Genomic DNA, 27,213 nt, shown 5'->3' with positions numbered 1-27,213 from the left:
CTGATGCTACTGCACTTCCAAGCAGGATCAGCGGGGGGATGGCAGCCGCTTCGCTGCCAGGGGCGCCTCTTGCTGGGATTTTATGCTTTAAGAACTCGGGAGGCAGAGATGTGACCCTGATCGCCCTTCTGAGGCGCTCACCAGTCTCTGTGCCCATCTTCCCCAGCACATCAGCCTGGCCCCGGCCCTGCGCTCCCGCTGCTGAATCACACTGGCTAGTAACATGCTGAAAGTTCATGATCTTAACCAGGCCATTCAGGCCCCGGGGCAGCGATACTTGAACCCATTAACGCAGCCCTCCCATTTCAGGGGCGTGAGGAGCCGCCCCTCGTCCGTCCAGTGAACGAGGGGAACGTCAGCGCAGCAGGCTGGCAACGGGTCACAGAGGTGCCCGTTAGCGCCAAACGAGGGGTGGGGGCGGGTGTGCTGCAGCCACAGCCCTTCTCGCCTGGCTCGCCCCTGAGCTGCTGCCGTTTCCCTTCCGCGCTGGGCTCTCCTCCACCACAACGGCACGCGCGTCCCCCAGCGACGAGGGACAGAAATGTTTGTGGTAGGTCTTAACAGAAGCAAAGACAGGTTCACAGGACAGAGCACCTCCAGGGCTTTAAGACAGGGCTTGGCTGGGTTCGGTGGGCGAAGATGGGGACTTTGGCTGGCTCGTAACAGCGGTTTCCCCCACCCCACTCCCACAGCTCCCTTTCCCTGCCCAGCTGCGCTCAAGCCAGGGTCCGGATCTGGAGCAGTTACTGTGTAGTGCTGGCCCAGCACACCAGGCCATGCACCCACTCTGGGAGACCACTGAGCTGTACAAACATGGATCTGATGGGATTTGGCTTCATCTGCTCTGGGGGGCCGAATGGCTGGAGCCGAACTCTGACACGGCTCCTTCACGCACCTGCCTTGCAGCTGTCCAGCTCCCTCCCTCGCCCGGCCTAGCGCAGAACGCTGCGGCTGTTCCTAGACCAAGCCCAGGAAGACGGGGCAGAGTCCTGATGAGACTGTAGCTGCCCCGACTTTCCTCCCTACAGCGCCCCAACTGACGGCCCAGCAGGGCCTCACTCTTCTCCCCATGCCCCTGTGGGTGGGGGCCCGGCCGAGAGGGAACAGCTCCAGGGAGACGGTGCAAGAGATGGAACGTCTCCAGTGGGAACCTAGTCCAAGACAAACGAACTAGTCACATCAGCCCTGGGCACTGGCTGCCAGGGAGCCCCCAGGGTCGAGGCTCTGCTGGCTGCATATCAAGCCCTCCACAATGGAAGCTCGCTTCCTAGGTGCCCTGAAACAGGCGGGAGGGGATCGTCTGCTCCCTGAACCGAGGGGCAGCTGTTCTCACCCGACCCTTTTCCCCACCTGGCCTCCCTGCCCAGGAGCTCGCCCTGTCGGATTCTGGCCACTGGCAGGGGGGACTGGCCGCTGTCCCCGGGCTCCTTTCTGTCTCCGTTATTTCTGCTGGCGCTTTTTGGCCGATCCCTTGGATGGGTGCTAAGTAAAGTGATAGAAAAAGGCTGGTGCCCGGCAACAGCAGCAGTCAGAGAGCAGCGACCCTAGGGCAGACCTGCTCAGATGGTGCGGGTCCCAGACCCAGACCTCTCGCCTTCACCCTGCCCCCAGGTGGTTTGACTGCAGGAATTGTGTGTGACCGTGCAGAAAGGCGCCGGCAATGGCAAACCTTGTCCTGCCACCGACAGAGAGGGAAGGAATCCGGCCCCCCAGCTGCCCTGTGGGATGGGGAGGAAGGATCTGTCACGAGCCCCAGAGCAGTCACGATGCCGCATTTCAGCACGAAACGACACGCAGGCGCTGCAGTGATGCGAGAGCCCCTTCCAAGGCGTGTAGCCGAGTGCCAGGCATTCCCACCCCAAGGCAGATGACCCAAGTACAGAGCCACCACTGCCGATCTGTAACCACCATCTTTTAGTAAACGCAGGGCTGTAAATAAATCTATACCTAGCAACCCTCCCTCACTGGCATCTGGCAAAAGCATCCCCAGGAGCTGAACTCCAGGGGCTGCTGGTAAGTGAGTACAGTATCCCCTGGCTGGGGGTGCCTGGGCACTCAGGGTTGGTCCCAGAATGGCAAGACCATGGCTCCAAGGTCACAGGCACGTTCCAGAAGGTGACTGTATCCCAACGGAACAGCACATGTGTTTGACAACTGGGAGAGAGATCCTTCCTTGTGCCTGTGCAATAACCTGTTTGCAGCACAATCCCATCGCACTCACCACAAGCCTGGAAACTTTCTTTTTTAAAAAAAACAGAAGTTCTCTCCTAGCCAAGTCTTTTGGGGGAGGTGGAGGGAGAGTAGGAAGCCAAAGGAATCATCCTGCAAGTGAAAGCCTTTAACAACTATTTCTAATATTAGGCAGAGGAGCAGGATTTTGAAATGAAACAGACGGTACCTCTTTGATGCATGAGCTACAGATCTTGAAACAAGGTCCATTCCCTCCTCCTTCACTAACTAACAGCCATATTTCTCTCATTAAGGGCAATCTGGCAGTATTTTCAAACTTCTTAACAAGGCGATCACCGTAATTTGAGATTTCTATTATCCGTGCTCCCATTACAGCTGTCTTTTAAGCCGCTGGCTTTTTTTTGGTTGCTTTCCTTCTCCAACTTTGTCTCTCCTTGCAAACTGCCAGCGGTAGTAAGGACTTAAGGATAAGAGCATAGAGAGGTTTGGGGGTGGATTTTTTTGGCGGGGTGGGGGACGCTGGTTTGTGCGTGTGTGTGAAATAAGGAATAAAATAAAAGCAAAATGAAGTTTGGTTATCTCTCATCTGGACTTTGGTTCTTAATCCGCCCAGGAGCACAATGAATTCAGTGCATCACCTTATCTTTCCTGTCAATCAGCCCCCCAACATATCCCCTTCCCAAACACACACGCACGCACCCCCTTCCCACCCTGCACCATTATTCCTTGCAGTGGGCTCTGCCAGATGGATGCAATTTGCATAATATCAGTGGTGGAGGCTGGTAGATCAACAGGGGTCAGGCTCTGACATCCCCAGCACAGTCTATCTCCAAGTGCTAATTTGGACTGCATTGATCTCTCTTTCTGATTTCTTTGTCATTTACGTCTGCAACGGTTTGACAGGAGATACAGAGACAGACAAGGGGGGGAGGGCAGGGGAGAGAAAAGGAGAGAAACAAAGATTGGAGTTACCGATGTCTTTAAGCAAAAAACCAGATTAATCCAAGGACTCCGCTGAGGGTCGCAGCTTTGAGACATCCTAATGATCTTATTCTTATGAATTCCTGCATGGCCAGCGAGGGGGGGCTTGTCAGGAGCTCCCAGGAAAGGAAACTAGTTAAATCACAGCCGAGTCTCTCCGGTTGGTTGCTAGCCCCCTCCCCGCACCTCTCACTTGTTTCTCATGAGGTGAGCGGGGGCAGCTTTGAAGCTCATGTCCTTTGCTGACACAGCCTTGCCTTCATACCTCTCAAATAAGTCTCATTAAAGGCGAAAGTGGGTCTGCTGTGAAACTTGGGCAGGGCTCTCGTCCGTGCTCTGCCCCTGCCGTCTCAGGCCAAGCTTCCAGGGCCCAGCTCAAAGCCTCCACGTCCTGCACGCCCCCCACCCCCGGGCCGGACGTGGCTCCCCAGTCCTGAAGAAGAGACATTAAAATCGGGATTCTTTCTGGACCTCGTGCAGGGTCGTTGGTGACAGAAACGGCAGCGCAAAGGGAGGGAAGTCTCTGGGGACTAATTACAGACACCCACATCTCAGGCCTTGGTAACGAGAACCGCCCGTTGCATGTGAATGCCACACACACACAGCGGCATCTCCAGACGGGGCTTGGAATGGCAGCTTTTCACTTGTGTCGCACTTATCTCCAGCTCTGCCCGGCCCTTGAACTGGTGCTCAGCACCGTGGTCTCGGAGCGCCGCCTAGCCGACGAGCCCCACTCTGTTTGCACTGCGGATTCCCGGCAGGGAACAAGGGGCAGGTCTCTCCCTGCACTCTGGCTGGGTGGGAGGGCTGGTGCCTGCTGCACCGCAGGGGAAGGGGGATTAAAGGCCTCTCACCTAAATTTCTGCCTGGCACCCTGGAGCCATCACTTGCCTTCCCTCCTGCTCCAGATTCAAGTTCTGCCACCCAGGTCTGCTCTGACTTGGTGACACGTTGGGTGACTCTCAGAATAGTCCCCATTTACCCGCTCTGAAAACGATCACCCAGCGTAGCCTACCCGAGCTTGCTTCAAACCGGCAGAGCTGGGGGCGGACCCAGGGCTGGGCTGGCAGGGGCTGCGGGTCGGGCGTGAGGGGCACCGGCAGAGCCGGGGGGGACCCAGGGCTGGGCTGGCAGGGGGTGAGGCATGTAGACAGCGTGAGGGGAGGGAGCGCTGAATGGGGATTGGCTCCCGCTAACCCTACCAGCCTCTGTCATACTCGCACATTTTAAACCAATTTCACTGTTGAAACCCAAACATCCGGGGCACTGGCAGGCAGGAACAGCTCCTCGGGGATGAAGGTTCCCCCCATGGGGCACGCTCTCCAGCAGCCCTGCGGCACAGAGCATGGATGGGGAGGGTAGGGAACTGGAGCATTTCATTGCTGAGCCAGCGGGACGAGCTAGGGCGGGCTGGGGAACGAGCGCAGGCTGCTGGACAGGGACTCATCCCACCTTCCCGGGGGGCTGATACCTGCCTCTGGAATCCGCCTGCTGCCAGGCTCTGGGGAGAGCAGGGCCGGGGGGAATGGGCCCTGGAGAACGAATGATCACAGCATGAAGCTGCCCTTGTCTTTTCAAGCACCATCCCAGGGCTGAAAGCCCTTTTAGGGCATCCCACATAAAAGTTACACAGTGCCCCCAAGAGGCAGATCCTTATGCAAGACCTCCAGTCCTCTTCCGCTGACTCAAGGGGTGATGCAACGCTTTAGTTCCCCCCATGCTACGGGCACATCAGCACTCTGGGAAGTGCGTCGAGATCCTGGCAGAAGAACGCCCAGCTCTTATCTAGTGCTTTCCATCCGTCCATCTCAAAACACTTTACAAAGGAGAGGTCAGTATCATTAGCCCCAATGTACAGATACAGGGGAAACTGAGGCACAGAGCAGGGAAGCGACTTGCCCAAGGTCATCAGCAGGCCTGTGGCAGAGCAGTGTCTCCTGGCTCACAGTCCAGTGCTCTATCCACTAGACCTCACTACTAGACAAAGAACCCTTACCCATATTTTACAGAGAGGAAAACCGAGGCACAGAGTGGCAGAGAGACTTGCCCAAGGTTACCCCGTGAGGCTGAGTGCTGGAACATTATAGACCAGAGCCTGCTTTGCTAGAGCGTGAGGTGCAGAAGGGTAAGTGTGGGAATTATTGGTGTAAAGATGTTAAGTTAACCTTCAGTTAAATGCCCAAGCTCCAAATCCTGTCACCCATTGCAGACGAGACATTTACACACCCAGGCCCACCCTGAAACAAGCACCGCCCACAACACATCACCTCTCTGCGTGAGCTTGGAGTGCAGCCCAGGACAATGCCACAGTGGAGAATCTGCTGGGAAGATCTCACAGGTCCCTGTGCAGCACCCTGCCCTCCCTCGAGAGAAATCCTCCGGCACAGTCAATTACAGTATTAGCTCCTCTCACAGACCATGCTGCTGGCAGTCCTGGAGCGGGCTCCTTGGTGCAAGGGAGAACGGCGCTGGTACCAAGCAGTGGAGCTGAGCAGCCAGCACTGGATGGGACCAGGTCTCGTGGGGCTGAGTGGAGCCTGGAGAATTTCCCATGCAGAAGCACACATGCTCCGCGCTGGGGACTCTGCTCCCTGAGGGACTGGGGCAGTGCACAGGGAGCATTTGGCAAGGTTACCTGGGAACAGGACCAGATAAACTCTGCCCCAGGACACGTGTGGTTCTCTGTAGGTGCAGGTCAGTTCTAGGCTGTAGGCCTTTGGGGGCAGAGACTGTGTCTTCCTAGGGTTTCTGCAGCACCCAGCACTAGCCGTCCTTGATCACGCCTGGGGCCTCTAGGTGCTGCCCACATAAAAACACAGACTAATCAAATACCAACACTTCTAACCTCAGGAATGCCATGCACCTGGGCCGTGGGCCCGTAGCCACCCACCCCCAATGGGTGGAAGAGCCGGGGTTGAATTGAGCCAGATGTCAGGAACTCTCCAAGCCAGTCCTTTGTTTGAAGGCGGCTACTTTGTACTCTGAAACCTTCACTTTTATTTAAAAAAAAAAAAAAAAGAGACAAGCTTCTCTTGCAGAGCGAGACACTCGTCAAGCTAGAATATGAGCAGAACTAACGCAGGGCTTTCTGCCGGACTCTGCCGAGAATCTGAAACAGTAGCTCAGAGACAAGGCTGGGTTGCCCCGATTCATGCCGGGAGGCGTTCTGTGATGGCTAGGTTAGACAAGGCTATGTTGTGGCGAGGGATGGCTGTTGGGACCGGTCTGTGTTTGTACCCTGCCTAGGACAAAGGGTCCTAGCCCATGAATGAGACTCCTAGGTGCTACTGACATACAAACAATATAATCGTCACCCTTAACTCTGAAGCCTAGCAATAGCGGTGTGCACGTCAGCAGTATGATCTATTTCACTCCTGGACACAGCACTCAGCAGGAAGGAGGACGCTTGCATCCAAGTTCTGTCCCGTCTGCTGTGAGTGCCACCTACTTCAGGCCGCTCCGGGCCGAGCTTAATGTGCCGGAGGAGTCTGTGAGAGCACCACTACTTTACTCATCCCAGTTCGACCTCCGTGGCCACAGGCAACGGGTCAGTAACCCCACACCAGCTTCCTGAGGGCCCACCGCACGGTGGGCAAGGACTGGCAAAAGGCAGCCTGGCACCACGGCTGAATGCAGTGAGGGGAGGGTGCTAGGCTCCACCCATCACGGCGGTACCTGGCCTGGGCATAACATGCCAGCCCTGCCCGCCTGACACTGGCGGAGAGAACAAGTGACGCTCAGCGTTAGGCTGGGTAAGCACAGTCAACACAAACACTCCATCAGCTTTCCTTTCTTTCCTCGTGCCTCCTTTGTTAACTGTAGGAAACAGCTGAAAGACCTTGAGTTTCCCATTGTAGCTCATGCGGGAACAGAGCTACCGTGATCAGAACATACCCCCTGCCGCTGGCAGGAGAAAGGGAGAGCGGAATCTTGTTTCAAAAGGGTTTACGATTAGAAGAGTGTTCTGTCACTTTGGCGCGCAGTAATGCACTGTGCCACCAAGTCCCTTCAGAGGGATGTCGAAAACTTCAATGAGTGAAAGCAAAAGAGCCCTGGCTCAGGTTCCCAGGCAGGCAGACATCCTAATTATTGTTAGATCCACTCCCACACGGAGGGGAGAGCGCGCACAGGGTACGAGAAAGAGAGGACTGTCACATTGCTTTTTTCTTTTTTTAAAAGCTTGTCTCCGCTCACTGCCTTTCCAGCGGTGACACCTCTCACAGTAGTTAATTAGAATCATGTCACCACGTTAATGTGCTCTGACTGGACTCTGACAGACGCTCGTCCTGTGTCCCACCACCCCAGCCGGCCCTGCCTCCCTCCCACAACGCCTCCCCGCGGCCCCTCCCCTCCCCCGGCAGCCCAGCCACGCGGCCGGCTCACCCCTTCCACCCGCCCCGCTCGGGATATCTTGCCTTATTGCAACACGCGGGGAGCATCCACTCCACCTGTCCTGGAGCCGCCTGACCTTTACAAGCACTAATTCAAAACGACACTGCTCATTTGATGACATTTCTGTTGATTTTTACTTAAGTCTCTTCTAATTATTTAACTGGGAGTACCTCCCCCCGCCCCTGGGCGGCGCGGCACAGGAGAGCAAACCCGGGCCACGAGCCGTGACCATGCCCCATGGCGGCGCAGCCCCGCCCTGGAGCAGCGCGGAGGGGTGCACGCGGGGTCCGCACGCTCGCTCCGTTCAGACAGGTGCTGGGCCCAGCTCCTCATGACAAGAAGACACCAGCAAACAAGTGAAGTGTCCAAAGGCTGCCCCAAGGGAGGGGCCACTAGCCAGGTCTGGTGTCTGTGCGGGGCCACGGGTGAAACCAGCACCTGAGCAACGGGCTCTGCCTGCCGTCCAGGGGAGCTCAGGAGATCCCGCCCCAAGGGCTCCTGCACCTGGGGCTGCTCAGCATGTGGGCCAACCAGTGCCACAGATGGTGGGGGTGGCACCGGGCACAGGGGAGAAGCAGCTCTGCCTAGGAGAGCACGAGACAGTTCTCAGGGGCTCCCTCTTCTGCCCACAGCGCCTGCATTCCCCATTGTCCGGCAGCACCACAACCCCGCAGCGCTGTGACATCCGCAACACACTCTGTCCCCAGTCCCTGGAGCCTGACGCACGAAAACTGGGACCGTCCTGCAGTGCAGGGGTGGGCAGTAACCCCACTATCCGGCCCCCTGCAGCTGCCAGCGTACCAGGTACCTAAAGCCTCCAGGAGACATCCGCTGGACCGTGATTAAAGCCCACGTCTAGACTTGGCTACCACAGGTCCGAGGGGGAACTGAGGCTGGAGGCGAGCACAGTCTGGGGACACTGACACTGCCCAGGGCTTTCTCCCTGCTGCCCCTCCCACGTGGGAGGAGCTCCCCAGACACATCCGCAAAGCTGCCCCACCCTCCTCCTGCGAACCCCACCTTGGCCGTGATGCCTGCAAACAACTTGGCAAGGGTTGGGTTGCTGGTGCACAGAGAGCACTGGTTACGTCTCATTCTCCCTGCGCTTTCTCCTGCCTGCCTGCGTCCACCAACCGCCTCTTGTCTCAGACTTTGATTGGGAGCTCTTTGGGGCAGGTCCTTTTGGGGGTCCCGGTCCATGACTACGGGAACACAGATAAATCAAGAACAACGCCAAGGCTGGTGAAAGTGGACAGCTGTGATAAGTGCTGGCACCAGGAACCAGGGGTGATGCACAAATCAGGGTAATCACGGCTGGGAACAGTGGTTGCACAGATATTCGGACGACAGGTGCCAGCGTAAGATGGACGGACGGACATGTCCCTTCCTTTCTGACTAGAGAGATGCTGACGGTGACAAAGAGCACAAGGGAAGATGGAGGGTCTACGGCGTTGGGCAGGGGAGATCCCGGGAGCAAAACAGCTATTGCACCCATGGGGCTGGGGAAGGGAGTGTGTGCACATGAGGAGAGAAGGCGCGCACACGAATAAAGCAGGGAGGATAAAAGACAGATGAAGCAAAGCCAGGCAGATCAGGCCCTCCAAGGGGACGAGAAGTCCCGCGGCTACAGCTTGGAGGGCAGGGATGAAAGAGCAGGTCACCCATTATGCCAAGCAGCCCGTTGCCCGCCACTGCACTTAGCAAGCGCTCTCCTTCGCTGTCAGCGCTGAGGGCACCGGTGGGGCCTCCGAACCACAGCAAGAGCCGAGCGCGGAGCCAGGGGTTTCTGAGCCGGCCGGGCTGCACCAGGGCATCGCTCCCCACAGCGTGGTGGCAGCTCCAGGGCAGTTCATTAGAATTGTGTCACTCAGCAAACGTGCTCTGACTGGACTCTGACAGACGCTCCCCTATGACACCAGGGGCCAGGAGACAATCCACATCAAACTACTGCAGTGTGACCCTTTTAACACACAGAGTAAACTCACTGCACATTGAGTTGAAGCTCATTAAAACTGTCTACTTGGTGAGCATCCCATTAACCTCCCTGTTAAAAACACGCAATTCCTCTTCTTCTCGCCGAGGCCTAATTAATGCTCTGGCTCAGGAACGATCTAACACCCTAACCTTCCCAGATTCCCAATCAGTGAATGAAAAGAGAGAGAGGGAGCTAGAAAGACAGAGCCGCGCTCGCCACGTCTCTCGCCATATGGGCCGCTGACCCTTTAAAACAGGGGGGCTTTTCCGGGAGGCTGAAAGCACATCAGGAGCATGGGGAGGCATGAGCAGAAGCATCTGCCCAGGGCCAGCAGAGCAGCCTGGCTGCCATTTTTGTTTGAAAGTGCTCAGGTTTCTTAAGAGGATCTGAGTCCAACTGCACTGGAGCTCAGCCCGTGGGGCTCACAGAACAGGAGTCGGTCCCGGGAAGCTAACGAGTTCCTTTAGGCTTTAACCGTCATATGCACTGTGCAGGCATCACTTCAACATGGCGCTCGGGCCATGGCGCGCTCTGTGCTGCAGGGGAAGGCAGCCAGGACTCCCTTGGGTTCCTCTGGCCTTAGACACGGCTAATTCTCTCAGCCCCTTAAAGCACCCAGATCGTGAGGCTCACCTCCCCCCACCACACGTGTGTGAGTACGATGCTCTCTGCACTACATGGCAGGGGCCAAATTCCCCCGGTGGACACAGGTGCCTTTCCACAGAAGCCAGCAAGTCTGCACACAGCCCCAGGTCATTTCTCCACCCATGAGAAAGGCCCAGCCCAAGGACGACACAAAGAACACCTGTCACCCTGGAGCCTCCATCCCCATCAGCCACGAGCGAGGCTGCGATGTTATTGACACAAACTGTGACCGTATAGATCACTGTTGCAACCAAGGTCATATAGTGGCACCAAATGTTGTACAAAGGTTGTTGTGTGAGGTGTCTATGGAAAGTATTCTTGCCAGCAAGTTAAAGAAGTATGGGCTGGATGAATGGACTATAAGGTGGATAGAAAGCTGGCTAGATTGTCGGGCTCAACGGGTAGTGATCAATGGCTCCATGACTAGTTGGCAGCCGGTATCAAGTGGAGTGCCCCAAGGGTCGGTCCTCGGGCCGGTTTTGTTCAATATCTTCATAAATGATCTGGAGGATGGTGTGGATTGCACCCTCAGCAAGTTTGCAGATGACACTAAACTGGGAGGAGAGGTAGATACGCTGGAGGGTAGGGATAGGATACAGAGGGACCTAGACAAATTGGAGGATTGGGCCAAAAGAAATCTGATGAGGTTCAACAAGGACAGGTGCAGAGTCCTGCACTTACGACGGAAGAACCCCATGCACCGCTACAGACTAGGGACCAAATGGCTCGGCAGCAGTTCTGCAGAAAAGGACCTAGGGGTGACAGTGGACGAGAAGCTGGATATGAGTCAGCAGTGTGCCCTTGTTGCCAAGAAGGCCAATGGCGTTTTGGGATGTATATGTAGGGGCATAGCGAGCAGATCGAAGGACGTGATCGTTCCCCTCTATTTGACATTGGTGAGGCCTCATCTGGAGTACTGTGTCCAGTTTTGGGCCCCAAACTATAAGGATGTGGAAAAACTGGAAAGAGTCCAGCGGAGGGCAACCAAAATGATTAGGGGACTGGAACACATGACTTATTAGGAGAGGCTGAGGGAACTGGGATTGTTTAGTCTGCGGAAGAGAAGAATGAGGGGGGATTTGATAGCTGCTTTCAACTACTTGAAAGGAGGTTCCAAAGAGGATGGCTCTAGACTGTTCTCAGTGGTGGCTGATGACAGAACATCTCAAGTGGTCTCAAGTTGCAGTGGGGGAGATTTAGGTTGGATATTAGGAAAAACTTTTTCACTAGGAGGGTGGTGAAACACTGGAATGCGTTACCTAGGGAGGTGGGGGAATCTCCTTCCTTAGATATTTTTAAGGTCAGACTTGACAAAGCCCTGGCTGGGATGATTTAGTTGGGGATCGGTCCTGCTTTGAGCAGGGGGTTGGACCAGATGACCTCCTGAGGTCCCTTCCAACCCTGATATTCTATGATTCTATGATCGGAGGAGCCTTCTTGGGGACATTCAAGGTAGCATGTGAGGAATGGCTGCTCTCCCTGTGAAGAACTGAGTCATGCATGGCCATGTGACTTGCCCATGTGATTCCAAACTCCATCTTGCTGCTGTGATTTTCCACAGTAAGAACAAAGGGGTGTCCTTCCACAGGGCAGATAATATATAAGGCCCTGGAAACCCCTCCATTTTGTCTTGAATCTTGCTTCTTACCTCTGGAGGAACTTTGCTACACAGAAGCTCTGAACCAAGGACTGAAGGACCCATCCCAGCTGGGGATGTTCTCCAGAGACTTCATTTGAACCTGCAGTTTATTCCATCACTGCTGCAAGCCCGAACCAAAAACTTTGTCATGACTGTATGTCATTGATTCCATTAAACCCATTCTAGCTCTCGTCTGTATTTCTTTCCTTTAATGAATAAACCTTCAGATTTTTAGATTCTAAAGGATCGGCAACAGCGTGATTTGTGGGTGAGATCTGACTTGTATTGACCTGGGTCTGGGGCTTGGTCTTTTGGGATCAGGAGAACCCTTTTTCTTTTACTGGGGTATTGGTTTTCATAACCATTCATCCTCATAACGAGGGGCAGTGGTGGGGATACTGGGAAACTGGAGTGTCTAAGGGAATTGCTTGTGTGACTTGTGGTTAGCCAGTGGGGTAAAACTGAAGTCCTCTGTCTGGCTGGTTTGGTTTGCCTTGGTGGGCATAGGAACCCCAGCCTTGGGCTGTAACTGCCCTGCTCTGTAACTGCCCTGCTCTAAGTAATTTGTCCTGAATTGGCGCCTCTCAGTTGTGTCCCGCCAAAGGCTGCACCGTTACAGAGGACAGAAACAAAGCCCTGCTCTACAGCGCCCTGAAACGGGATCAAGGGCTCCTGCTTCAAAAGGGACCATCTGAGCTGGGGCTGGGGGTTCAGCTAGCCGGAGACAGACATCCCGTGTCCGCTGCTGTTCCTCTGCAGGAGCAGAAAGTGCAGATCACAGGCCTTCCCTCTGGCAGGGCCCCCGCCCTGCGGCAGGTATCAGTACCTCAGCCTCTCCACTCCAGTCTCAGGGAGGCCAGCAGCCGCGCCCCCACGTGCCAGATGAGGCAGCGGAGGTGCAGGCATGGGAGGGGACTTGCCCAAGGACACGCAGCAGCAGCAGAGCTGGGAAGAGACACTGGACCAGGCTCCCACCCTTCTGAAGGGAGGTGGCAAGGGGAGTGGGAAGAGAGGAGGGATCCAGCCCAGAGAGGCTGGTAAAACGCCTTCTCGGCCTGCAGGAAATGAACAAAGCTCTCCAGGAAGGGACGCAGTGGAGTGGGTGGGCCGGGGGAAGGAAGGCAGGAGCTGGATCCCGCGGACAGCTGGATAGAGGCAGATGGAGGCACGGGCAATGGAACGTTATCAGCCAATGCAGCCCGCGTCGTGGACTCGCAGAACAGTAGCATCTGCCGTGAGACGAGCTGGGACAAAGCCACAGGGGTGTCTCTCCTCCCGCACTGGCCACCCGCTGAGGCCACACAGCGCTGGACCGTCGCGGGGATCCTCCACCATCACGCCCAGCCAGCTGGTGGCTCTAGCTCATGGCCTCCCAAGCATGAGACTCTGCAGAGCTGGACGCAGCTTGCAGTCACCAGGAAGCCGCCTCTGTGCAGTGGCAAATGTGCCCGGTGAGCGGACCAGTGGCCGTTTGGTAATCACCGCTGTAATCATCAGCGTTACGCCGCTGCCCTAAGGGAAAGCTCCCGTTCCATCACTCCGACTCGGGATCCAGAATCCCAGCATGGACATGCCCAGATTTATCATGTGCCCTCTCAAAAGGTGCTTTCCGCCCTTGCCGGGAATGGATGCTTGTTTAACGCTTGACCGAGACCAAGTCAGTCACCGCGGCGGCTGTATTTACAGCCATTCTCCATGAGTCATTTTCACCGCTCGCAGGAAAACACAGAGCAGTTTAATTCCTTTTCCTCTGTCAGGTTGGCTCCTGTTTCGCTGAGACCCTCTTTGTCCCCTTTGGCCTCCCCTGGACGTCCCCAGGGATTGTGGGCACTGAGCTCCGCTCAGCGCTGCCAGTGTGTCTCCACAGCACGAAGCTGTACGAAGTGCTCGAGTACAACGACGGCTTTTGCCACCGCTTCTCCCTGAATGGGGGTCTCCAGCAGCCCTGGGGACAACACTCTGCTCTGCACCCAACCAGGGGAACCACGCACAGGTCCCTCTGACCGGCGCTCGCCCACCCCGCCGCAGCCGGCCCTCCCTACGGGACACTAGCTTGCCAAGGTTGGCTTCGTAAACCAAAGTTGTTTGAGTTACACGATGAGCAAACATCAGCTCAAAGGTGAGCAACGCCTAGGCTACTGAGCTGTATCGCTCTTCGAATGCAAACCTCCCCCTAGAGTCCAGACCGTTCTAGACCAAATTACAGCGTGTGGCCCGTCTGCGAGCTCAGCGCCGCATGTGCGCGTTTAAGCACGATCACTTGCACACACAGGTAAGATTATTACAGTCACTTACACTGTAGTTGCCTCAACCAAATCAGGGCCCTCTGTTGTGCTTGGCGCTGTACGTACGTACACACACAACAGTGACATATCCTGCGCCACAGAGCTTACAAACCAAACTCAGCTTCCACGCACTGGATCCAGGTGCAAAAGCAATGGGGTTCTGCCCACGTACTTTCTACCGCACATACATGCCCGTGCTATTGCCTTTGCAAGTGGCTGCATGCACAAAACTGCGCACACAGGAAGAGAGGACGGGCGAGGCCCTCTGTGTCCAGGGGTGGCCTGTAGCAAGCTTTTACAGCCAAACCATCAACCCTGGGCCAGACAGGGACGTTCCCTCCCTTTGGTCCCTTTCCTGGGTCTGCAGGAGGGGTTCTTTGGTCCCCACTCTCCAGAGCAGGATCCTCCCGTCCAGCTGACTCTGGGGGAAAGAGACCTTCCTCCTTGGCATTTCCCCCTTTCTTTACCCAGCTGCCCACTCCCCTCCTCCAAAGCAACTGCAAGGGGCACCATGGCTCAGACCCAGAAGATGGCCACATGACTCTCTGGGGCCATAAAATGCTTCACTAGCCCTTGGCAGTAGGACGACAGCTAGCTTCCTCCAGGTGTGGAGCCCCATTGCCAGTTCAGTGTGTTAGACTCCAGCTTTGCAACTTCCTTTTGTGTATGTTTAGCCGCACTTCCCACGTAACAAGGCTCAGAGACCCAGAGCTTCACCCCGACCCACACAGAACCACTTCCCCCTCTGCAGAAGACACTTCCAGAGTTACCCTTTCTTTATGATTTCCAGGGCCAGACCGGGCAAGGCGCTGAGTGCCCTTAACTCCCGTCGGCTGCAAGTGGGGCAGAGTGGAGAAGGCCCTGCAGCGAGCAGGATCAGGCCCAGGATAGACAGGACTCTGCTGTGTTGTGCAGGTTTCAGTTGGCCCAGCAAGTCTCCGAATAATTGGAAAACAAAACAACATGAAATTAATTGGGAAATAGGTACCACTGAGAGGGCAAAATTCCCTGCTGTTTGCGTGCAAGAAAGTGGCAATTCACTACAATTTTCTTGTCAGCTCTGAAACAAATCGTCCATGTTGCAAACCTCTGGAAAACTGGGCCTGAGGTCTTAGCAGAACTGCCAGCCCCCTGACGGGATCCCCCCGGAAACACGGCTCCAAGAAAGGGGGCTGCGTTCAGGAGCTGCTCTTTTATTCTAGATGGGAATTCAACGAGGGCTAAAAGGCAGGTTTTAGCACATGCAGGAGACCCCCTGTCACCGGGCCATCTCAGCAGGGGGAGATTCCACACGCCAGTGCCCACGGGAGCAGGTCTTAGGAGAGTGTCTGATGCTGAGACCCACGTACTCCGCGAGCACGCCAGAGATCGCTGCGGAGTGAGATGACGGGCGAGCCAACCGCGCGGGGGAGAGTTGCCTGAGAGGCCTTGGGAAGGACGGTGCCGCACGCTCAGCATCTCGTCAGGGTTGCAGGGCACCAGAGCATCTCAGCTGCCACGCACACAGCAGGGTGAAGTGTTGCAGAGTACAGCAGTACTGCAGGCCAAGCTTCCAGCTGGGACAGGTCAATTTGGGTGCCTGGCTGGAGATGGGCTGCAGCTGAGACTCCCTACAGTGCTGAGCCCCAAACCCCCTCGCGGTGTCTCCAGTTACGTGCCCAAGGACGGAGGCTCCCGCAATCATGAGCCGCATCTGCAGACCCTGGCCCGGGGAGCTGGTGCGCTCTCCATGACGGGTCTCTCGCTAGAGAGAGGGCAGGAAACGTCCGTGTCCAACACCCACGGGGGCTTCGTCAGCGATCAGTTGTGGTGCTAACACATACAAAACCAGGGGGGTCCCTTTCTGAGTCTCCCCCATCCTGAGCACCGCAGGCACCAGCCCACCCTGTCCCGGCTCCCCCACAGACCCTTGGGATAAGTTGGGAAGCTCAAGTCTGAACCTATTTTCTTAATCCAAAAGTGCCCCCCACGCGCTCCCGCCCCCTCCAGGGCGATGGGGGAAGGGGACCGCGCGCTCCCGCCCCCCCCAGGGCGACGGGGGAAGGGGTGGCTGTGTGTGACAAGGGCCCCACACCAGGAGGCCTGGAACTCGAGGGAGCGAGCGACCCCTAGCTGCAAATCTGAGAACTGAGTCTAGCTGCCCCCCGGTATCGCATGCAGGCGCAGCCTAGAGGGACTACGCAACCCAGCACCGCAGTCTCTCGTGAGCTGAAGGGCCAGGCCCTGTTGCATGCTGGGACTTGTAGTCTCCACAGTCCGCACCACCCTGCATAAAGATATGGGGGGCACAGACCTTGCTGGAAGACTCCCAGCTGCACCATGGCCAGCAGCTGCTCTCTCACTGCACCCCACTGGGGGTTGCGATGCGCGGCTTGTCGGCCGCCCCCAGCACCCCCCTTCCAGCAGCAGCTCTTCAGAAAAGGAGTAATTTATTCAGCTGAGCCCGCAGTGCCGAGGGCAAGGCCTGCGCCAGCATGAGCAGCGTCGGGATTGAACTCCCCCAGCAGGGACACGGACAACTCCACAAAGGCCTTGGAGAGGCCACCATGGCTGGATGGGGACACCGAGCCGTCCTCTCTGGGGCACCACCTTACTGTCCCGCGAGAACTGCCTTTCTGACTGCGACCCGACCCCCGGCACGGCAGCCCTGGGACCCCAAACGCATCACGGCAGCCCCGGCTCTGAGAAGGCACCACGGCTGCGTTTCATCCCCACGCTGGCTGTCTCCAGGCACTGGGCCTGCGTGTCACGCCAGACCCCACAGCAGCAGCCTGTGCTCCCACCTGGAGGCTGCTTCGCTGAAACGAGATGCAAAACCCTCCTGAAGGCCGGGGGAAATAAAGAACAGAGCCATTAGGGGGAGGAGGAGAATAAACAACTGTCTTTCTAAACGATTCATCAGGGCAGACAAACACGTTGGCCAGCTAATGATGCTCTGATAAATGCAGGCAGTAATTAAAGGCAAAGACAGATGATATTCCAGGGGTGTTCGGAGCTTTCTCCAGGAAAGAGGAGACAGCAGACAAACAGCCCCCTCTCGGGAAATGTGACAAGAAGGAGCCACGCACTCACAGTTGGCTGCGACCCCTCACTCAGAGGAGCCGAACTCGAGCGGGTTGTCACCAGAGCCCCATATTCTGCAGGTCCATCCCCACCCCACGCACTTGTCACACGAATGTGCTACCGGGCAAGGAAGCAAATTTTAATGCTCCCTCCGTCAATAATGCAACCAGATCCATAGTTCAAAAGGAGCCTGCTAATTAAAAGCTGGTGAGCTTTAAATAATTCATCTCCTTAACTCGGATTGATTGGAGAGTTTAGTGGTTAGAGCCTTGAAACAATATTAAACAGCCTCCTCCAGGCTTCGGGAGCGGGTGACTTTTCCAACTCAATCTCAGACCCTTGCCAATGGAGACATGGGGGCAGGGCCCAGGAACCTGCTGCATCTTTCAAAGATGGGGGATCAGGGCAACAGGCTGCTGGGGTAAGTGAGACGCTGCTACCACTGGTCATGCAGAATTCTTCTGTACAGCTCTGTCAATGGGCTGGGCTAGCCCTGGGGCCCCCACCCCTCAATCCCAACCCACAGCCCTGGGCTCCCCCAGCAGGCCGGCCCCTCCTGCAGTCCCCTGCTAGCCCAGCACTAGGTTCTCCCCACACACAGCTCTGCCAATACCCCTTAATCCCGACCCCACAGTCCCCTCCACCCAGCCCAGCCGGTGCCCCTCACTCCCAACCTGCAGCCCCTTGCTGTCCCAGCTCTGGGCTCCCCCCCCCACAGCAAGGCCGCTGCCCCTCCAGCCCGACCTACAGACCTGTCCCCCCTGCTATTCCAGGCATGGCCTCATGCATGGCTTTCCCATGCACCTCAGCCCTGCCGTGCTTCCTGATCCCCTTCCGAGTGCGAGCTGCCAGGCCCACTGAACTGCGGTTCTGTTCTGTCCACCAGGAAGCAAGTGCCCGACTACGAAACTCATCATGCACACGAGCTAACCAGGGAACAAATCAGCTCAATTCCCCAGCCAGGCGGCTGTTCCCCCAGGCTCTGTAACGCAGCTGCCTCCTGCTTCCCAATTCCATGGCAAGTCTCACAGTGCCGGCCGCACGGCAGCGCCAGCCCAATGTGGCACCGAGCTGCCATTCGCTGGGAGAGCACAGACACTGAGATGACGCGCCGAGCCAGGGCCCAGCATGACTCCAGCATCCAGTCCCCAGCCTGGGGCGCTGTGGGGATCAGGAGCGGATCAAAGCCCAAGCGATTTCGCCGGGGGAAGGTAACAGATGGGCCACACCCTCGAGTCAGTGCCCGTGCTGGAGATGCAGCGTAGGGGGCCCCCAGTGGACGGAGGGGAGTTGGCACAGGCCACACATTGGCACATGGGCAGCAGCTCGCGTTCTGAAGTGGTTGAGGAGCCCCAATGGGGTGGAGGGCGCACATCCTCCCTGGCCTAGGTTTAAAGTTACCCCGGAGCCCTTTAACAAGGGCTTCAGAGACAGCAGCATCCCAGCCCCGAGTGCACCAAACCTCCCGACCCGCTGCAAGAAACAGCCCACGTGACTGGCAGGCTCCTGCAGCCCCTGGAGTACAGCAGGGCTGGTGCGGCCCCCGCGAGCCCCGCACGCGTCACTCACCTATCCCGCTGTGAGGCCTCCCTATGTGCTGCAGGTTGAGTCCTTTGTTCATGTCTAAGAGCCCGTTCTTCGGCCAGCTCCCCATGGCGAAGCTGTAGGCCTAAAAGAGAGAGAGCGGGGGTTAGCTTGCCGTGCGGCTGGCAGGTGCTTTCTGCCTGGGAGCAGCATCCACCGGCCCCTTTGCCATGGCTCTGGAGTGCACAGTTGGGGCTCTAGAATCCTAGAATATCAGGGTTGGAAGGGACCCCAGGAGGTATCTAGTCCCACCCCCTGCCCAGAGCAGGACCCATCCCCAACTAACTCATCCCAGCCAGGGCTTCGTCAAGCCGGGCCTTAAAAACCTCTAAGGAAGGAGATTCTACCACCCTCCTAGGTAACGCATTCTAGTATTTCACCACCCTCCTAGTGAAAAAGTTTTTCCTAAACCTCCCCCACTGCAACTTGAGACCATTACTCCTCGTTCTGTCATCTGCTACCACTGAGAACAGCCGAGCTCCATCCTCTTTGGAACCCCCTTTCAGGTAGTTGAAAGCAGCTATCAAATCCCCCCTCATTCTTCTCTTCCGCAGACTAAACAATCCCAGTTCCCTCAGCCTCTCCTCATAAGTCATGTGTTCCAGACCCCTAATCATTTTGGTTGCCCTCCGCTGGACTCTCTCCAATTTTTCCACATCCTTCTTGTAGTTTGGGGCCCAAAACTGGACACAGTACTCCAGATGAGGCCTCACCAATGTCAAATAGAGGGGAATGATCACATCCCTCAATCTGCTGGCAATGCCCCTACATATACATCCCAAAACGCCATTGGCCTTCTTGGCAACAAGGGCACACTGCTGACTCCTATCCAGCTTCTCGTCCACTGTAACCCCTAGGTCCTTTTCTGCAGAACTGCTGCCGAGCCATTCGGTCCCTAGTCTGTAGCTGTGCATTGGGTTCTTCCGTCCTAAGTGCAGGACTCTGCATTTGTCCTTGTTGAACCTCATCAGATTTCTTTTGGCCCAATCCCCTAATTTGTCTAGGGCCCTCTGTAACCTATCCCTACCCTCCAGCGTATCTATCACTCCTCCCAGTTTAGTGTCGTCTGCAAACTTGCTGAGGGTGCAATCCACACCATCCTCCAGATCATTAATGAAGATATTGAACAAAACTGGAACACTCCCAGTTCTTTGTTTTCTCACAACAGCTATCCTGAGTGTCTAGCAGGCGCAGGGTGGACACCCCCCTGTTACAGCCACCCCAAAGCTCTGGTCTAATCCCAACAAGATCGCTCCACGTTTCAGACACCCACCCAGCCACTGCCCTGCGCCAGCCATGGGAACACCCAGCACCGATCCAGCGCTTTCCACCATCTCAGGACCGTCGACATTCAGGAATCTCCATCGCCCACCAGCGTCCGCAGAGCCCCCCCAGCCCTGCCATGGCGTGTGCCCAGCCCCACAACGTTCAGGGCCTCCAGAAATAAAGGGATAACAACAATGAATCATGGTCTCTAGCCATCAGCCCCAGAAGTGCCAGGGCCTGCCCTATGCCATCCTGCCTCAGAGCAGGGAGGAAGACCCCCAGAGCAGACAGTTCTGCAATAGCCACTGGATTGAGGAGGGTCTCTGTTCGGACAGTCACTCATTCCTCCCCACAGCCTCCGAGGGCACACTGCCTGCGGCTCTGATGGCACTAGGGCTGCACCCAGTCTCTGTCCGGCCAGGTGACATGCTCGGCAGCGGGGAGCTCGGCGGGTGGCACACTCGGGCACGTTACCAGGCTGAGAGCCCATACCCCAGTCCCGTTCTTCTGCCCTGCACACAGCAGCTGCCTGTGGGCTCGTCAGTGAGTCTCCTGCTGGAATCTGCAAGAATCCCAGGAGATTTGTCCCCCTTTGGCTGACAGGCTCCCAGTCCGTGCAAAGGGAGTAGGGGGCCATGGACGGAGAACAGCTGGGGAGCACTGTCACACTAGAGATGCAGCAGGGAATTATGGGCTTTAGGCTCAAGAGGGCAGGAAGAAGCCTATAGCCCATGATACACCTCCAGTGAATGTCCCCCTATGCTCCCCACACCCTTTCACACAGGGTCCCCCCCCACTTCTCTGAGCACGTGTTTAGCCATTAAAACTAGTTTGTCCCCATGGCTCCCCTGAGGCAACGGGGGAGGGGGACACCCAGTGCCAGCCACCCCCACGCATAGAAAAAGGACAAAAATCGAGAACAAAGGCAGCGAGACCGGGAAGCTGCAGTGCTGCGTTACAGGCACCAGGGGGTGCTGTGCAAGGCTACACACAACTGCAGCTGGCTGGGCCTGAGCCCAGATCCCCCCCCGCCGGGGGACCCAGCAGCTGGACCCTCCACGCTGCACCTCAGGGCTTGCCACGGCTCTCACCAGCACGGGATCCCCGGTTTGCCCATTGGCACCTGACTAGCCTCCCCCAGTCCGGGCGGCCCATCCCGCCGGTCTGCCTCGCCCTTGGGCGGGGGTTTACACTGCTGGCAGGCTATGCGGGAGGCTGAGGGGCCTGAACCCCAAGCAGCTCACAGCGCTGGGGGTATAAAGGCCAGATCCACACAAGGACTTAGGCACCTAACACCCCTGGGATCCTGCAAACCCTGCCTGGCTCCCACCCGGCTCTGCAGGCGCCTACACCCCTTTGCACCCATCTGTTCACGGTGGCCCGGAAGGTGGGCTCTGAGCACACCCACCAGAGCAGCCCCCCAAAGCCTCGCGCTTTGGGCCCAGTGGGAGCGTGCTCACTTGCGATGTGAGAGAGCAGAGGGGAAGGAGCAGAAGCAGTTTGAACGGGGACCTGCCACCATCAGCAGGGAGCTCTGAGCGAGTCCGACCCAGGCCGCCCTCAGCCTCTCCACTGGGGATAAATAATGCAAGAGCCAGTGGAGCCGGGGGACTGGACCCGGGGCTCAGGCGCCTATGTGTGCTCTCTGGCCCAAAGGCTGTCCCCCTGCCAGCTCCCCATTCCCACCGGCCAGGAGCTCTGCCAACCTACCTTCCCATCGGGCGGTTCTGCTCCCCAGGGGCAATGCCAGACCACAGGGCAGAACTCCCCTGGGGAGAAGGGTCCGGTTCCAGTTCTACTCCCCCTGCCAGAGGGACCCTGGCACAACAAGGGACTCTGCACCTGCCCCAGACACACTGCACAATACGGGCCTTACCATCCCAGGGGCGGGTGAGAACAATGAAGCCTCCCAGTGAGAGGGGCGGAGGAGAGGCTAATGAAGTTAAACCGGTAGGACAATGCAAATCTGCAAACAGCCAGGCTGAGCATCCATGTCACACACATCTATAATTACCTCCTGACAGCAGTGCAGCCCCTTCGTCTCACCCAACGAGACCCACGACTGCACTCGGAGCACTAGCCGCAGCACCTGGCTTAAGAACATGAGCGCAGCCAGACTCGGTCACCACAGGTCCATCTAGCCCAGTATCCTGTCTGCCAACAGTGGCCAGGGCCAGGGGCCCCAGAGGGAATGAACAGAACAGGGAATCACCCAGTGACCCATCCCCTGTCGCCCATTGCCAGCTCCTGGCAAACAGGCTAGGGCTTAGCTTCACTTCCCACGGCCCAATCTGCTGCCTCGTGAGTCGTTGTCCAGATCACGTGACCTGGCAGCATGTCTGTCACCCTGCCTCTCACCTGCTCCCCTGCACCCCAGGACGGACCTCAGCTGTGATCCCTGACTTCCTACCTACCCCCAGCGGGGAGGAACTGAGTGGAACAGAAAGCAGAGGGCTGGAGAACGTGTGGACACGGCTCCTGGGGAGGGGAGGGAGTGGGCATTCAGGACCACGCCTGGCTCCTTGCCCTCGACACTGAGGGGCCTGGAAAGATGGCACTGACCCCAGAGGAAGGAGCCCGGCACCACACCCCCATGCTTACGAGCCCAAAGGCAGGGCCAGGTTCCAGTGAACCCAGCAGGCACCAGGCGGGCACAGAGGCACTGCCTTTAGCCAGCCCGGGGAGGGGGTGGGGCGTGTCGCAGCGACGCGCAGAAAGGAGGATCCCCCTTTCCAGGGGCTGAAGCTGCTTCAGGACCCTTACAAAATGGAAAGAACGGTCTTGGATAGCAGGCTGCCCAAATCAGACCCAGCGCTCACCCGCCATCAGCCAGCACCACGGTCCCGGTGGCACAGGGGGTATCCTAGTTCAAAAGGCCCGGTGGGTGTCATATCCCCCTTGGCACGGCGGGTACCACGTCCCCTCAGCCCAGGGGCACCGTGCGCTGTGGTACGTATCCCCCTTGGCATGGTGGGTTCCATATCCCCTTCCCCATGCTACTCCAGTTTCAGTCCCCCTGCCTGGTGTTTTGCACCCTGCCTCACTGGCGTCCCAATGGCACGGTGCCAGGAGCTGGAAAAAAACCCCTCTCTCAGACTTCAGGGCCTGATGCTGAGCTGCACGCAGCACCCTGTGCAGAGGAAACTCCTGGCATCCCCAGCCGGTGGGTCACGAGATCCAACCCTGACAGGGCAGATGGCCATACACGGCCTTTGCTCAGAGAGCAACTGGCCAGCTCAGGGCTCAGCCCGGCAGCAAGCACTGCCCCTGACTGCCTGCAGGTGCCCAGCCCCTAGGAGCAGACGAGGGACCGGGCTGGGATTTATACAATAAATTCCCCGTCCCCCCAGCAAGCAAGTGGGTGATGACCTAAATGGAGGTGGGGGAAAAGTGGGCCCAGCGAGGATTCAGAGATAAAGATACAGGTGCCAAATACAAACCCCGCCAGGCAAGCCCTGCCACTGCCCCCGCCCCCTCCCTGCCACCTGTGGCTCTGCCCAGCCCCGCGCTCTCCCCAGGAGCGCCAGGCTCCTCCCCGCAAGTAGGGCCTTCGCTGGTCCTTGGGGCTTAGCGGGTTCTTGGAAGTGAATTTATTGCCAGCATATGTAACCATTCATGCTGCTCTGTTACTCCTGCCTTAGCAAAACACAGGGCTCCACAGATAATTAATAGACAACACTGCTAATCCTACTGGGAGATGATTAGCAATTAAAACTCCTAATTAAGTCTATGCATAATTCACTGAAATTACACTGTGTGTACACACGGGGAGGGTTGCTTGGCCTTCGACAAATATGCACTGATATCTTTATTGTTCATTAGATTCCCCCTGGCCCAGACCCGGCTCTATCGCTCGCAAGTCAGACTGATGCCCGTACTTCATCCCCGCCCCTCGCACCGGCTCCCTGCCAGTGGAACCGGCTCCCCCTCCTGGGCTGTCTGGAAATCGGACAATGCCCGAGATGGCCATGTTTGCAGCTCCCCAGGTGTTTTCGGGCATCTTGTTTAGGTAAAGCAGGGCAGATTGTTGCCCCCGTTGTTGCCACAGAGGTGCAGCCCCCGGAGACGACAGGTCTCAGCATGCAGCGTGGGCTTGGCACTTGAATTACGATGGAGCACTGCATGCTGGGAATCTGCAAGCTCCACGGGCCACATGAGCAAGCCCGGGTCTTGTTCTAGTACTATACAAGCTGCAGTAATCAGTCCAGTGGCCATAACCTGCCTGACCACGCACGGGCAGGCTGTGCTCAGATCCTGCTCCTGGACGCGCTCTCGTCCTGCCCAAGCCCGTAGCCCCTGGGAATGCAGCAGAGGGAGCATTCTCAGCCCCAGTGGGACATGCGGGGGGGGGGGGGGTTCCTTTGAGCAATTAAGGTACAGCATTGATAGACTTCAGTCCTAGAGAGAGAGGGAGCTGCCATGCAGGCTTAGGAGTGACCAGTAGGGGGAGGGGAGCTGGGGGCTCCGAGAGGTGCAGAGGGAGCTTGGTGGAAGGAGATATCTGTTTGCAGTTTGATGCTGTACCTCCCAACATCCCACCTGATTCTCCAGCTGACCCCTGGGGAGCCCCAGCCTGCCCCCACCTCCTCTATCGCTGGCTCACCACAGACCCACCTGCTCTGGATCAGCGGCAGTGTCACCGGGTGGCGGAGCTGGGAGAGAGGCAATCCCAGCTCTCCAAACCAGGCAGTATCTTCCCTTCTAGCTGGGCCTGGCTGCAGAGCCCCTGACTTGGGCAGGAGAGAGCTGCCCTCCCCTTGGGGTCTCTGCCTGGCTGGGGATGGGGAGCAGGAAGGAAAGAGGATGCTGACAACCTCTCCACAGCCTGACAGGCACGCAGAAAGCCCGGGGATGGCTGTGTTCCAAAAGCCTGCCCAGACTAGGAGAGAGGGACAACGCAGTACAGATGACACAGAAGGATTAAACCTTCCAACCCCTGAACAGGTAGAAGATGTATCCCTCTCTAGCAAGAAAACGTAACAACTCCTCTCTAGCTCCCCCCTTCTCTGCTGATAGCACCTGCTACCCTTTGGCCCCTGGCAGACCTTGGGAAGGACCTCAGCTTTTCACTGCCTACTTCATCCTTTGCAACATCTCCTGGGTGCCTCATCACGAGGCTCCCCGCTTTGCCGCCAGTCTCGGTGTGGCACAGGTGAGCCCAGAGGCCGTTCTCCACCTGGTACAACCATTTTGTCTCAACCAACTTCACGCACTGCAACCCCAGTCTCTGCACAGTGGCTGGGCACGTGGAAGTCAGCCGTGGGAGGGGCACCAAGGCAAGGAACGGAACCGGAAGAGCAGCAGCCAAGGCAGGAAGTCTGCGCCACGCATCTCAGCCCTTTGGATCAGCACCAGGCACAGCACTTTGCTTTGCTAATCAAGGTCATTTGGTACAGCTGCTATACCTGAGCAAACTAGCTAAGCAGCCAGTGTGGAAGGTGGCCTGACCACTGAAGGTCAAGTGTGCACTTATGCATATTCAAAGCTGTCTGCAGGATCGATTGGGTTTTAATTGTTTTTCCTGGGGTTTTGGAAGGAACTGCCAGGGGCATTGATCAGCCCCAGACGAGACCGCTCACACTTCAGGGCTCGCAGACACTGTCACTTTGGCACAGGCAGATGGAAATGAAAGAGCAAAACCGAGAGCTGCGCACAGATACAGCAAACAAAACATGCCACTTCCAAGAGGCAAGCTGCCCCCAGCCTGCTGGGAGCATAGCTGCCTGGAGGAGGAGGAAGAGTGCGCCAAGATGTGGGATCGGTGAATTGTATTTGAAAATAAAGTTTTTTAATTAAAATTGGCAATTCTGAGCCGCCTGCCGGCAGCAGCCACACAATCAGGAGAGAGGAGCTTTACTGTTTAATATTTAAACACAGCGTTTAATCTTTAAACAGGAAAGCTCTTCTTCTGACTGTTAACGCAAGATGGAAAGTGCTTTAAAGTCTCAGACACTGGGGCTTCCCACCCTGTCAGGGTCACACAGGAGGCCAGCTCCTGGCAGCAGCCAGGCACAAAGTACAGCTGTAAATGACACTCCTCCATGACCCAGGGTTCTAGGCCTAGCCTTCTCTGCATCACCAGTGAGATTTCAGGCAGCCTGCGGACACGCACATTTCCAGCTTGAAAAGGAACATAATAAATGTCATTGAAAAAAACCAACCCAATGTCCTCCCCTGTGTTACTAACACCACTGTAAACGCTTACACCGAAGGCATTCAAAAGCTGCAGTGGTGTCTCTTTCACTTGTTATGCTGGCTTGGACAAGGAAACCAGACTAGTAAATTTCCCTTTCTGGTTTGAGTCATTGTTACAGGGTTTGGGCTGACAACCCCATGGGAGAAAATCCCAAACACAGAACAAGTCTCCTTGGGGTTTTTTCCCCCCCACATAAATTTTAGTTGTCAAAAGACAAAGAAAAAATTAGCAAGAACATTTTGAAATCTTTTGCTAACATGAATTTTCAAACTTTTTTAACCACTCTCTTTGAGCTGATAAAAACCCAGAAAAAATTATCTGGAAAAAAATATCTACTTCCTCTCATGTAAACATTTCCATTAATATAAAACTTTAACATTATTTTTCATTTAATGAAATCCACATTTTGGATCTGAACACCCTGACGGTGTCCCTTTACAGTCGTATTATTGTTTAATTACACATCTCTGGCACTTCATAAATAAATATGATCACAGGCCCTTGCCCGCAGGAGCTTACAGTGTAAGGTGCCCAGGTGACAGGCATGCCCTAAGAACGGCAGCAGATTAGACAGGTGGCCTGAGTCTGCAGACAGTACTCAGAATTGTACTTACCCCACTGCCCCCTAGGACACTCCTGGCAGCGAGCACTGTGCCCCGTGGGCCTGGCTGCAGCTGCAGTTTTGCCAGATAACATGGATGTTTGCTGGCACGAAGCTGCCTGCCCCCTTTGGTCAGCCCCACTGGCATCCTCCTCGTTACCTCATCTGACACGGGGGCCAGGAAGGGCAAGAGACTTCAGGAAAATAAGTTTTGTGATCAGCTACATGGGAGGCTTCAGGGCTCCTGTTCTCCCAGCCAGCATTCAACAGATACAACAGCCTTGGGTGTCAGGTGAGCTAGCCATTCTCAACACTCCCTCGAATGCAGTGATCCCAAAGTATGGTGCATGCCCCAGCAGACTAGCTGGGTGAAGGGAATGTTACAGTTACACAAAG

At 56.6% G+C, this 27,213-nt stretch overlaps 1 protein-coding gene across 3 annotated transcripts in view; it reads right to left on the bottom strand.

Annotated features, from left to right (window-relative positions):
• The window catches only part of ERI3 (ERI1 exoribonuclease family member 3), a 245,271-nt gene that overhangs the window by 68,172 nt on the left and 149,886 nt on the right, over positions 1–27,213 (bottom strand). For all 3 annotated transcript variants that reach the window (XM_048860341.2, XM_048860342.2, XM_048860343.2), the window contains exon 7: positions 18,740–18,839. In XM_048860341.2, coding sequence (XP_048716298.1) covers positions 18,740–18,839 — 100 coding nt within the window. The remainder of the gene's footprint in view (positions 1–18,739; positions 18,840–27,213) is intronic.

The sequence above is a fragment of the Caretta caretta genome, chromosome 8, assembly GCF_965140235.1.
Source record: "Caretta caretta isolate rCarCar2 chromosome 8, rCarCar1.hap1, whole genome shotgun sequence".
NCBI lineage: Eukaryota > Metazoa > Chordata > Testudines > Cheloniidae > Caretta > Caretta caretta.
This window is presented reverse-complemented; position numbering and strand designations above follow the sequence as displayed.